At 40.5% G+C, this 12,547-nt stretch overlaps 1 protein-coding gene across 1 annotated transcript; it reads left to right on the top strand.

The window, feature by feature from the left end:
• Positions 1-9,677: 9,677 nt before the first annotated feature.
• On the top strand, positions 9,678-10,898 carry LOC147710196 (uncharacterized). Its single transcript, XM_086919327.1, has one exon. It carries the CDS (start codon positions 9,678-9,680, stop codon positions 10,896-10,898), a length of 1,221 nt encoding a protein of 406 aa, XP_086775453.1.
• The last annotated feature ends 1,649 nt before the right edge of the window (positions 10,899-12,547 follow it).

A 12,547-nucleotide genomic window follows, 5' to 3' on the forward strand; every position in this document is an offset into this window, starting at 1 on the left:
TCCGGGTACACAAACCATGACTTCTGCGTGACTTAACTTGTCCTACATGCGGAACACGCCACTACTGGCAGACCATGAGTGAAACAACTCAAATGTTCACATTTCATCATGGACACTAGGTTTTGTATATTTGAAAATATTTGTGTGGGCAGGGGAAATACGGTGAGGCAGCTAAGTAATTTGCACAGAATAATGCGATTTGGTGAAAGAGAAATCTGTAATTTGGACCGGTTTCTTTTGGTTGCATGGGCTTCAAGTGATCCCTATGTCAGATTTCCCTGCCCACTCCAAAAAGAGAGCCACTCTAGACAGCCGAAAATCAGTAAGAGGCCTCCGTACGGTATGGGCATCACCGGTAGAACAGGAGACCCTTCTATACTGCAGATTATGGTAGTCCCGTAGAGCTATAATTGACACCTATTAGGAACCCGAGACATTAGAGAAATCCGACCCCAAAACCAATAACTGAATCTAATGGAGGGGAGGGAGAAAGTGATGAATGCTTTCAGGGGAGGGGAGATGGGTCAGTGAGAGTGAGCCCCGGGAAGAAAGCGCGAGAGGAGGCTTCTTCAAATCAAAGCTAAATGTATCAAAAGCCTCTGGAGGAAAACTAAGTAGGTGGACGGAGCGCAGTGACTCAGCGGAGAGCAGTGCATTCCTGGGGGAAAGGAGAGAGTGACAGACTACCAGGGGAGGGTGCAGTGTTCTGTGAAGGAATCCCAGATGTGACAGAAGTCTAGTCTAATAAACGAATCCTCATCTGTACAGGACCTTCTGTGTACTAACCCACATTATTGGAACAGCAAGTAAATATTGGGGGTATCTAGTGAGACTCACATGGCAAAATGGTGATGCATCAAAATGAGTGAACTTCCCAGTCATTCAACCCTTGGCATATTTCATCGCATCGTTATATCTTAGGTCGTGTGGTATTACAAAGGGGAAGGAGATTGGACACATGATAGTCAGCCTTAGCCCTGCATTAGGCTTGTCATGTAAAGTTCCCAAAATCATTCCTTTCGCCATGTCACGCAATTTAATAAATGATTAATAATGAAATCGTACTGCTTTATTAACCTTCCTACTTCCTCAAATTTGCTTAAAAATGCACCATTTGTCCACTCTTTTAAAAGAAAATTCTAGGGGGGAACCCTCCGAACTCTCCTTAGGTTCTTCAGGCCCTCTTAAAGGTCTGGACAAAAACAAGACAACCTTCTCGACTCCTTCAGATTTCTGAAATAGAACCACCCTCAAACCTTTAGAGCTAGCATCGTCATTAAGTAGGATTTTTGGGGGGGATCAAAACTGCTGAGATCTTGGGCTTTACTGAGACACATCTTCAAGTGTTGAAATTCACCTTCTCAAACCTTAGACCATACAAACTCACACCCTTTTTTTTTAAAAGATCCCTTAAGTGACTAGTCACACTTGTGAAATTAGAGAAAAACTTGTGGTTAAATTCTGCCATATCCAGGTATTTCACCAATTCTTCTTTGTTCATGGGGGTCCTGAGTTTGAAGATGGCCTCTACCAGCGCAGATTTTGGCTTAATGCCAGTGGCCGACACCTGATGACCCAAATATTAAAACTCAGCCACATCAAATGTACACTTATCTGCACATAGAGTCAAACCAGCATCACAACTCTTCTTCAAAACCAAACTTAACCTCTGGTCATGCTCTTCAAATTGGGTGTAAAGGGTAATCAAGCGCTCTTACAGCTTTCACACTAATTTTTTTAGTATTCAGATTAAAACTCCTTATCTTGCGGTGCCTTCAACTAGGGGAATAACACCCAAATCCCTAAACAAACTCGATCAGAGATTGATTAGACTATTCACAATTGCTGATGCACACGCATATTATTATAAGTTACAATGTAATAATGTATCACAAACAGAACAATAATAAGTTGGGCTTCTGTTCTTTATTTTATTCTCAAAGGATCTTCCACTCCCAACGTGTTTCGTCGCTATAGGGATTGACCCCAACTACTTCCTCAGATCTGGAAGTAATATAAATACCGTGGTTGGAGTACATAACTTCAGTACAAACATTATTGTATAATGTAGTGAGCCCCAAGAATTCAACCTCGTGCAGAGGGACTGTTCAAAATAAGTGGCATGTGACACAACCTTAGAGGGCTCTTTACACACGATTACACACATATTTCCAAATCATTCCTATATTTGCTAGATTACAAAAATAAATGCTAATATCAATTCTAATGTCACACACTCTATGCATTCCTACTATTAACTACACCCAGTTCCATTTACTGTGACATGACCAATACTGTCACTATTGTTGTTTATCCTAGCCAACCCTAGTGAATTGCATGCGCCAATACTTTTTCAAATAAAAAGGCAACCTTGTATCTTAAACTTTCATTTGAATCCAGTTGTCTGTAAGGATTAAAGTAATAGGCTTGTTACTAATAGAGTTCTGAAGCACATGAGGCATAAGTATCTCAATACATTTGTTAATAACCACAACAACACTCAACCTTCCTGTGAAAAATCTTACTTCTCAAGGTCATATCTTCCACTCAAAAGTCTTTGCTACAGCTTATAAAATTAAACTTCTAAATGCTGGTATGCGACCCTAGAAGAAGGACGAATTTCCATAAAATAATGCTCCTATAGTCACAATTAGTTTCTATAACACACCAATCCCTTCCACTGTCACCTGACTCTTACCTCCACTTTGTGTAATCGAATAAACCAGCACTTTTATATTTTCTTCTTCGCAAACTGAAAAATTATTCCTCCTTGTTTTTCTTCTTTGTTTTATTTATTGTCGGTCCCATTTTTGTTGGGAAACCTATTACAAAATGAATAGCCATCATAAATACCGACAGCCCACCGTGGATAGTCTAAACTCAATAATCTCCATATAATGTTACTGCCTCAGAGGCTCTTCACAAATCAAGTTCAGCAGCGTTCTATTTTACATGGAGCCGATCTCTCTGAAATTTCAGCAGGTCCCTGAAGTGCGGGGAACCTGTAAACAAAGGTATAACCTTCAGCTCCAGCACTGATATTCGTATAGTTTGAGAAGCATTCCTTCCCAAAGAGAACGGTTAGCCGAGAACGAGACAAGACAAACAGGAATTGACCGGAACAATCAGCAGACCGAGTACAGAGGAAAGGAGCCGAGCAGTAAAGAGTGAGACTGGCCACGGCAACTCCCCGATACAGAGCAGCCATTTTGAGCGGAAGCTTGCGACCTGCCCACAGAACTAAGGAGAAGAAAGCGCAGGGGCTAAGCAGCATACAGGTGAGGAGACGGGCAGGAGACGGAGGCGAGTGTGTCTGATGCAAACACCCCACCTCCCCCCAACATTGACCCGCCATTTGGAGAAGAGGCAGACGCCAGAACGCGTATACTGGGACAAAAACAAACTGAACCCAAACCTGACACGGAGGCCACCATCTTGGATGAGGTAGAGCCACGACAAAACTGGGTAACTGACAACACCGAAAACGATACCCGGACCCGGTACACAAAACAAAGAGAGCGGGTTGCCGAGATCAACACAGGTGAAACTGGAATACTGGAATGGACCGGAACAGTCCACAGACCGAGTACAGAGGAGAGGAGCCGAGCAGTAGAGAGGACCTCAGACTAGTTAAAGCCAGATGGATATCACAAACAGCATGCTCCCCAGCAGAAGGGAAAAAAAGGGGGTGATAATGCTGCCATCTAGAAACTTTAACCTGACAATCGAATCACAATACCACGACAAAGTAGGAAGACTTTTACTAACACACTTGATAAGATGGGATGACCACATACATGTCGCCAACATCTACGGCCCTAACAATGACGACCGGGCTTTCTGGGAGGACGTAGCACAGAAATTAGATTCCTTGCCAAAGGGCGATCTCCCGGTATTCGCAGGGGACTTTAATGTCCCCCTAGACCACAGGCTAGACAGACAGTCAAAATGCCACTCGCAACCCACCAAAGCGCAAACCACGCTAAAAAACATGTGCGCCAAACTCAACCTCAAAGACCCCTGGTGACTCCAGCACCCAGACACAAGAGACTACACTTTCTACTCCACCCCACACAACTCATACAGCAGGATAGATTACATCCTGATCACAAGTCCACACACACACCTAGTAGAACACACCGAGATAGCCCTGAGACTGGTATCAGACCATTCATGCATTACCCTTAAGCTGAGTGGGTGCCACAACAAGGATATTCCCCGTAGGTGGCGATTCAATAGTGACCTCCTGACAGACCCAGAAAACAAACAAAAAAATAGAAGAGCCCATAAAAAACACCTCAGACACAACGACACACAGGACACCAAGCTAAACACACTGCGGGATGCACTCAAGAAGAAAATCAGAGGCACAATAATCGAGCTTAAGGCCAAAATTAACAAAACTGCGAACCTATACCTATCACAGCTGGAACAAAGCATTAAGATACTAGAAGCAGACCACATCTCGGCCACGTGTGACGCCACTATTTTACACAAAGTAACTAAAAAGAAATATGAGTTTAACAAAATTCTGAGTGAAAAGGCCGGGCTGTGGATAAACAAGTACAAGGCCATAAACCTCTGCGAGGCCAACAGGGCAGGGAAACAACTAGCCTCCTACCTAAAATACAAGCGCAACCAATTCAGAATATCACCCATCACAGACTTACAGAACAAAACCCACACAAAACACAGGGATATCCTAAAAGTCTTCCTGGAATTCTACCAGGAGCTCTACAAAAATTACCAATCCTTCGACCCAGAAGCATGCACAAAATATCTTGCCAGAATAGACCAACCAAAACTATCAAGCACAGAAACACAAAAGTACATTTGTGCACCATATGTAAATATGGTGCAGCCGTCCGTTTCTGAAGTGGTGGAGAGAGGCCTTAACCCATGACTGCCAACTTCCTTGAACATATGCCCCTCAGTTCTTTGATCTGTATGGTACACCTTCTTTGTAGCAGGCACATTAACCCTCTGTGCTGTTAGGGTGGCAGGAGTGCTCATGTGAGTGGACAGTGAGATTTGCAACAGTGTGAGAGTAGGGTAAGTGGAGTGAAGGCAGGGTGAGTGAGGTGACCATATGAATTTGGGTGTTTGTTAATGCAGAGTGGGACTAATGAATGCATGGTCAGTGATGGGCTTGCTTAAGTGAGATTGCAGATTGAGGAGTGAGGGGGACAGGTGAGAGAAGTGTCACATGCAGGGTGGGTAGTGTGCTTGTGTGGCTGCAGGTTGAGGTACAGGGAAAACCGTGCACATGCATTGTGAGAGCAGAGTGATCACTGAGTGCAGGGTGAATGGTGTGAGTGCATGGGGGTCAGTGTGAGGGAATTGTGATTGATGTGAGTGCAGGGTGATCATGAAAGTGAAGGGCGAGAATGAGGAGCAAAGTTGTCTGAATGCACGGTGCATTCCCAGACACTTGCAGTAACTCAGCATGCTATTGACGGCAGCTCATGGTTTCAGATATGTTAAATTATTGCTATTGTTATCATGGCATTAACCAGGGATCGAGGGTGGAGAAAATAAATACTGGGCTGATCTTGCAACAAACTTCCAGTTTTATGATTAGGGCTGCCAGCTCATTATTTTGATGTCCCAGGTGGTACAGAAATAAGCAGTCACCTAAAGCTCTATTTTCAGCACTTATCTGTGCACACTCTGAACAGCAAATATAAATAGAAAGCACTTTAAATTGTGTTTTAGGGCTGCCTGAATGATATGACTGATAATAAAAGGGAACAAAGACAGAAAAGTCACATCGTAAATGAATACATACTTCTTTATTTATAACCCATGTTTAGTGTCAAGAGAAACAATTTGCAGGCTGTTTAAACACCTGAATGGGATTTGTCTTTTAGCAACTTAAAACCATTTTAGCCCTGTGATCATTGTGCTTCTGCCGTGTAATTTAAAAAGCAACATTGTCGCCTTTCTGAAGAGCTAACCCTCCCTGGACGGGGATAAATTCCGAGACCTGAAATGCTTCAGCTGCAGTGGGAGACAGGAAGCCTTCTCTGCTAAAACTGAAAGCAAGTAACAGACATTCATTTCATCTGAGTGTGAGGCAAGGAGTCTCCTCTGCTATGAAATCGTCGCTTTCAGTTTTAGCAAAGGGAGCTCCTTGCCTCCCACTGCAGCTAAAGCATTTCAGCTGTTGGAATTAACCTGGTAGCTCGGGTGAAATTGCAACAACCCCCCTCCCCCCACCCCCCTGTGTGTCAGCCCGGGTTGAGACCGCTTCCCCGGCACACAGACAGCTGCACCAGAGTACTTTACAGGTCTTTAAAAGACCTTTTCTTTGTTGATGAGGCTTTGATGGTTTTCACCCCTTTTTAGGGCCCCCGCAGCTCCACTCAGCCCCTCCCTCCCCCCGCAGAAATGTGACTCTAGGTGCGCCTCTACCTGCTGGTGAAGTAGAATTGCGACGATGTGGGACAGTAGAGGACAAAGGTGAAATTTATGGGTGGAGTGCATGCCCCCCTGATACGGTGTCGTGCCCCCCCAGGGTGGACCACCCCACAGATTGAAGAACTCCACTTTAGGTCCTACCAAATGGCATTCTTAGCCATTCAAGGTTCTGCATGGCTAACACCTCCACAATTCTACACCCCAGCATGGCTACTAGTAGAGAGAGCAATACTAAGCAACCTCAACCCACGGGCACTCCTGACAGCGAATAAGCTCACACATGCCTCCAGCCCTGTCTTCAAGATTACGAAAACCGCCCTGTTAATGATAAAAAAAAGGGAGAATAGGGTAAAGAACTCGAAATGGGAATCCGTATGGGCCAACAGCAAGTTCAAACAAAACTTACTTTTGTAAATGCAAATTAGCACAATGTAAACTACCATGCATATGCTATGAGATTAACATATATATCTAAATTGAAAACTAGTGATGGAGCGAGATGTTGAATGAAATTTCGTTCAAACTCGCAAAGTTAAACTTCCATGACAAATATAACAGTACTAATAGCATGTGTTGAATTTATCAACCAAATTAGTTTAAAATTGCAGACATTACATGCAGGACTAATGTGCTCCTATGTTGCATTTGCAAGTGTGTGGAAAAATAATAAACTAACCTTCTCTACCGTCTTTGTCAGTATTAAATGCGGCTGTTTAATTAATGGCATGCGGCTATCTTTGTGCTTATGTAATGTTATGTATTTTCTGTGGCAAAAAGCTCGTGGAGGATCCTTATGGCCTAAAAGAAGAAGGTTAATATAAATGCTGCTATATGTGCTTTGGCCAGGTAACATAATTAACCCGGTTAATAATTAGAAGGGGGCGGGTAACAGAATGGGTCTCAATTCCCAAATTAATTACTGTTTTGTGTTTGTTTGAATACTAGTTTCCGTGAGAGGCCTTTTAGGCCTACAAAAGATGGCTTTTTTGAAACTTGTCCAGAGAAGAGCCTTGCACAACACGAGAAGTGGAAAGTTTTACCACGTCGACAATTTTGTCAGAAATTACTGTTGAATACGTTGTGCATAATGTGCTCATGGAGTTTTGTCCAAGGACAGGAAGCTTGTAATGCCTTCCAAGATTAGGCAGTAAAGTTGTATGCTCGGGCGAATTTTTCATTTTCGAGGAAGCTAAAAGGATGGAAAATCTAAGAACAATAAGGGCTTATGATGTGCCCCGGACTTGGTCAGGAATGAATGACATAAGGATGGACTGACACAGCTCAGCCAATGACAGATTTGGATTTATGAAGAAGAATGTAGAATTTAGCTACTTTAGCTAGATAGAAAGGTATAAAACCTGGCTCATGGGGAGGAGGGAATCTCTCCTCGTTTTCTGATTCCTGAAGAGCGTGACGTGCTGTTGGACTCTTTAGCGCATGTAAGGACAGCAGTCTTTAATGGATTTTCTTTAGGGTGAAGAGAGTTTTAGATAGGGAGATAGAATTTACGGAATGGGAACTTTATTTCCTTTAATTAATGCTAATTGGTTTTTCCTTTAAAATGTCAGTCTAATAAGCCTTTTCCTTGAATGATGCTTTCACTTTGCTAATAAAATAATGATCTTTGAATAGAAATGCTCTTTCTTTGAATAAATAAAGCTAAGAAAATTAGATTTTTGAAACAACAAGCTGGTCTTGTTTATTCATGGTCTAGTTATCATTAGTTAATCCAATCGCCTTAGTGACTTAATTAAATGTCATATGATTTTAAAACCATGGTAAGAAATGATAAACTGCAGTTGTGTATAATTTTTTTAATATTTTGTGAATAGTTCTGATTAATTAAGTCACATGATTCAGTCGCTCAAAAATTGTCTTGTTAGTTTATGGGCCTTGGTAGTGATTCATGATTAATGGTGAGTATTGTGGAGAAGAGTAGTGTTTGTGAGACAGTTTTTCATAAGGAGCGCTGGATCAATTACTTGGTAGCAGAGGATGGTTACTATGGTAACTGACATGTTACATGATAATTATATAGGATACATGTCTAAAACTTGTTAAGTTTGTTCAGTTGTTAAATGTAGTCGAAAGGTTTTTTCCAGCAGTGTGAAAATTCCTGGTTTGCCAGCAAATTTAAAGTGTCACAAGTGAAGTTACACAGTGCATTTGTTCTGTTTCAAAATAGTGGTATTGTCATATTTCACTAGTGTTGTGGACGTACAGCACAAGTTTAGGGATCTTAGGTATGTTAAGTTGAATGTATAGTGAGGATTGTCTATGAAATTGAAGCTTTTGAGTATAGGGACAACTGTCCTGTTTTAAAACTCACTGTGAAAAGAGTAGTAGAATTTATCCAAGCTTGAGTGAAGGGTAAGGAAGCGTTGTCTATTCTTACTGGCAAGTGAGGATTTTTATTGGTGGGTTAAAGTCCTACCAAAATTTCATGTATGAATGTTTAGGGATTCTTTCCGTATGATTGTGTGTGCTAGAAGGGTAGAACAAGACTACTTGTTTTATCAACGAATTTAAATATTCTGTAAAAATAGCGTCATCTATTTCACATGAGAGAATACTTGAATGGATGAAAAAGCTATCACTTTATTTTAGCGAAACAGACAAATGTTTTTTTTGTGAAGTTACTAATTGAATTCCATTGAAAGTTTTGTAAAAATGGAGCTGTGAAAATATTTTGTAAAGGAGGTGTCAGAGCAGAGCAAGGACAGCGAAGCTGCAGTGGCAGCATACGTCACAGGGTTCGCGCTGTGATTGGCTAGCATACGTCACAGTATTTGCGCACTGATTGGCTCATGTGACTAGGCAGGCTTGTACCTGATTGGTTCATTCTGAAATTCAGTAATCCTATTGACTGAATAGAGCAGTGACGTGGCTTAACCTGATTGGCTTGTTAGTGAGTTTCGCGCACGGATTGGCTGGTGCAGCGGAACAAGAAGAAAATATTTACGATCTTTTCGTAGTAAGCGGAATTGTTTAAAAGGCTGAATTATTATTACATGAATGAGGAAAACAAGCCTTCATGGTTTCAGAAATTGAAAAATATTTTCAAAAGTGACAAGTAAATTGAAACGCGAGGTGGAAAATTACTGTATAAGTACAAAACACCTGCAGCCTATATGGAAGGTGAATTTGGTTATCATACTTGCCTTTGGATGGAATATACTAAAAATTATGGTGTTTTGGCATGGCCGGAAGATGGGTCATTTAACATCAAGGTGTTGAAAAACTTGAGAGAAAAAATTATGACTCTCGTACCAAAACCTAGACCTACACAATTTGAGGCTTTAGCTGAATGGGAAGATGAGATGTTTGAATTAGAACGTGAAAACAGAGGTGTTTCAAGAGGCACTAGATCAGACATTAATCGAGAAACACATGAAGATAGAATGCGTCGTTGGAGACGTGCAAATATGTGTGATGGTTTGTACCCAGCAAGATTTAGTGAAGAAACAGGTCAAAAGAGTTCTGCAAAGAAAAATAATATTGGTGAAGATAGTGAATTAGAAGATTCAGTTGTGGAAGAGATTTACATTACAAAATCAAAAATGCCACCTTATCAACCAGTTTGTTCATGGTCAACCCCGAGAATTCCTCCAGGAACTTCTCCAAGTGCTCCTCCTAGAGAAATTAATGATGAGTCTCCACTTAGATTAAATGAGAATAATGCAAAATTTCCTGAAAGAGTAGAAACAAGAACTAATTCTAGTACATCTGGAGAAAGTAGAAATTATGCTGAAACTCCAGTTCAGAGAAATGAAATCCCAAGAAATGTAAAAAGAACAGAAAGACCTGAAGATATACCAGATATTTCAGAATATTTAAAATCAAAAGAAGAATTAATACAGCAGTTAACTAAAGGCATGGAAGCAGTAACGGTACCAGTAACAATTGGACCTGTTGTTCCAGTTTTTGATCAAAAAGAAATTAGACATTCAGCTCTGACTGTCCCATTAAATGCAGAAATTCAGAAAGTAGCTGAAAATTTTTATTCAGATTTAACAGAAATTCACCGAGAGAAAAAGATGCCAGACTTAACTTTTAATCAAATATTATCAAATGGTCAAACTCCATCTGTTGCAGGATCTGATTCTGGAACTCCAGAAAAGAGCATAAATAAAATAGATTTAACACAGACTCCACAGCCCCCAGAATTTAAATTACTCGATGTTGCAAAATTGAAAGCAGATTTAGAGGAATTGATTATTGGCACAATTGGACCTGACAGTTTAAAGTTATATCAGGATAATGAATTATTGTTCATTTGTAAAAGTATACAATGGAAAATGAAAACCAAGTATGATCAGTTAGAAGAAATGGCTGCTGAATTAGAAATGGATTTGAGTAAACAGAAAAATTTGCAGAAACATTACAGAGTGGATTTCTCTGAAAAAGATATTGAAAACATGAACACCACAGGACGGATAATTCATATAAAAGAATTAATAGTGTTTCTAAAAAGATAAGGTGAATTAAGCAAATGGAGAGTGAAATGGACAAAGAAAAGAGAGGAAGAAAAAAAGAGAAAGAGAGGAAATAGCAACTGAGTTCCCTATGAGAGAAATAGCTGGTGGAGGGTATGTTCATGTTCCATGGACAAGACAGGACATTTTGCTGTTTACAAATGATTTTCCCCGACTGAGAGAAAAACCTGTGGAATGGTATCGACAGGTAGAGAGATTTGTTAAGGTATCAAAAGTTCTGTGGATTGATCTTGATGGATTTTTTGACATTGTTGTTCCTTCAGATCTTTGGACAGAATGTAAAATTTCTATAGATTGGCCCAAAGAGGAACCTGCTCGAGATAAAGTAACAGGTGCACCTTCACCTGATGTTATAAATCTGTATGATAAGGTGATTGTGTGGTTGAAAAACAAGATTCCCCCAAAAGAAGTAGATTGGGTTAAAATTGACAGAACAAATCAAGAACCAAAAGAATTAGTACATTCATTCTATGAAAGACTACTGCTGGTATTTAAACAATACAGTGGTTACGAGAAATTGAGTGAGAAGGATATGAGCCATTTTATATACAGATTTGTTTATGGCTTGAGACCTGAAATTGGTGAAATGACTAGATCAGGAATAGTTGGTTGGCAATCACTCACAGTTGATGACATTCTGAGAAAAGCAAGATACTGCAGTGATGAGATAGATGCTAAACAAAAGAAGCTGAAAGAAAAAGCTATGTGGGCACAGGTAAAAGTGGCTTAACAACAAATTGCAACTTTAGAAAACAAAAATGTTCAACAGAATCAAGGAAAATGTAAGGGTAATTTTAATAGGCCAACAGATTTTTGCGTTCAGATAGGTAATATTGAAGAATTAAAGCAGAAACTGCCATGTTTTAATAGCGGCGAAATTGGACACTGGAAGCGAAAATGTAAAAATCCGCCCAGAAATATTAAAAATGCATCATTAAATCCACAGATTCAGAATGAGATAAATTAGCAGCAACAGCTACAGCGCCAGTTAAATGAAATAAATCAGCAGCAACAGCTACAGCGACAGGTAGTGAATCAGCAGAGTCACATTCCACAACCGCCACTTCCAAATTGTGTTAATGTGCAGAGATACAATTCAGAAACAGGATTCTGCGGAGGTGAACAGGTAAACAGATCGCCAAGAGTGAATGTGTTGAATGTTTCTCAACAATTTTGTTTGAAAGAAAATGATGGAAGTGAATCTGAGGATTACTTATGACGGTGCCTGAGAGAGGAAGAAGAGTGTTTGCTTGGAGCCACTCTTGAGGTAGACCACTCTGGTCCATTTGTTAATGGTAAAGTGAATGATGTAGAAATCACTTTTCTACTTGACACAGGTGCTACCCGTTCTACTGTTAGATCAGTGGAAATAGAAAACCTACCTCTCTCTGGGGACACCATCCAAGTAGTTGGCGTAGCTAATCAACAGATTAAAACAGATTTAACAGAACCAGTTAAAGTTGAAATTGGCAAATTTAAAGACAAACATAGATTTGTAGTCTGATAGCAGTCCTGTAAACTTGTTAGGGAGGGACATCCTTTGTAAGATGAATTGCAAAATATATTGTTCACCTGATGGTATTGAGCTTCAAACTCCAGAAGAAGAGGATGGCCTTTATAAATTAACAATA

The sequence above is a fragment of the Lissotriton vulgaris genome, chromosome 5, assembly GCF_964263255.1.
Source record: "Lissotriton vulgaris chromosome 5, aLisVul1.2, whole genome shotgun sequence".
NCBI classification, from domain to species: Eukaryota; Metazoa; Chordata; class Amphibia; order Caudata; family Salamandridae; genus Lissotriton; species Lissotriton vulgaris.

Excerpts from the sequence above, each read along its gene's own strand:
- LOC147710196 (XM_086919327.1), top strand. The coding sequence starts at position 9,678 with ATGACTCTCGTACCAAAACCTAGACCTACACAATTTGAGGCTTTAGCT.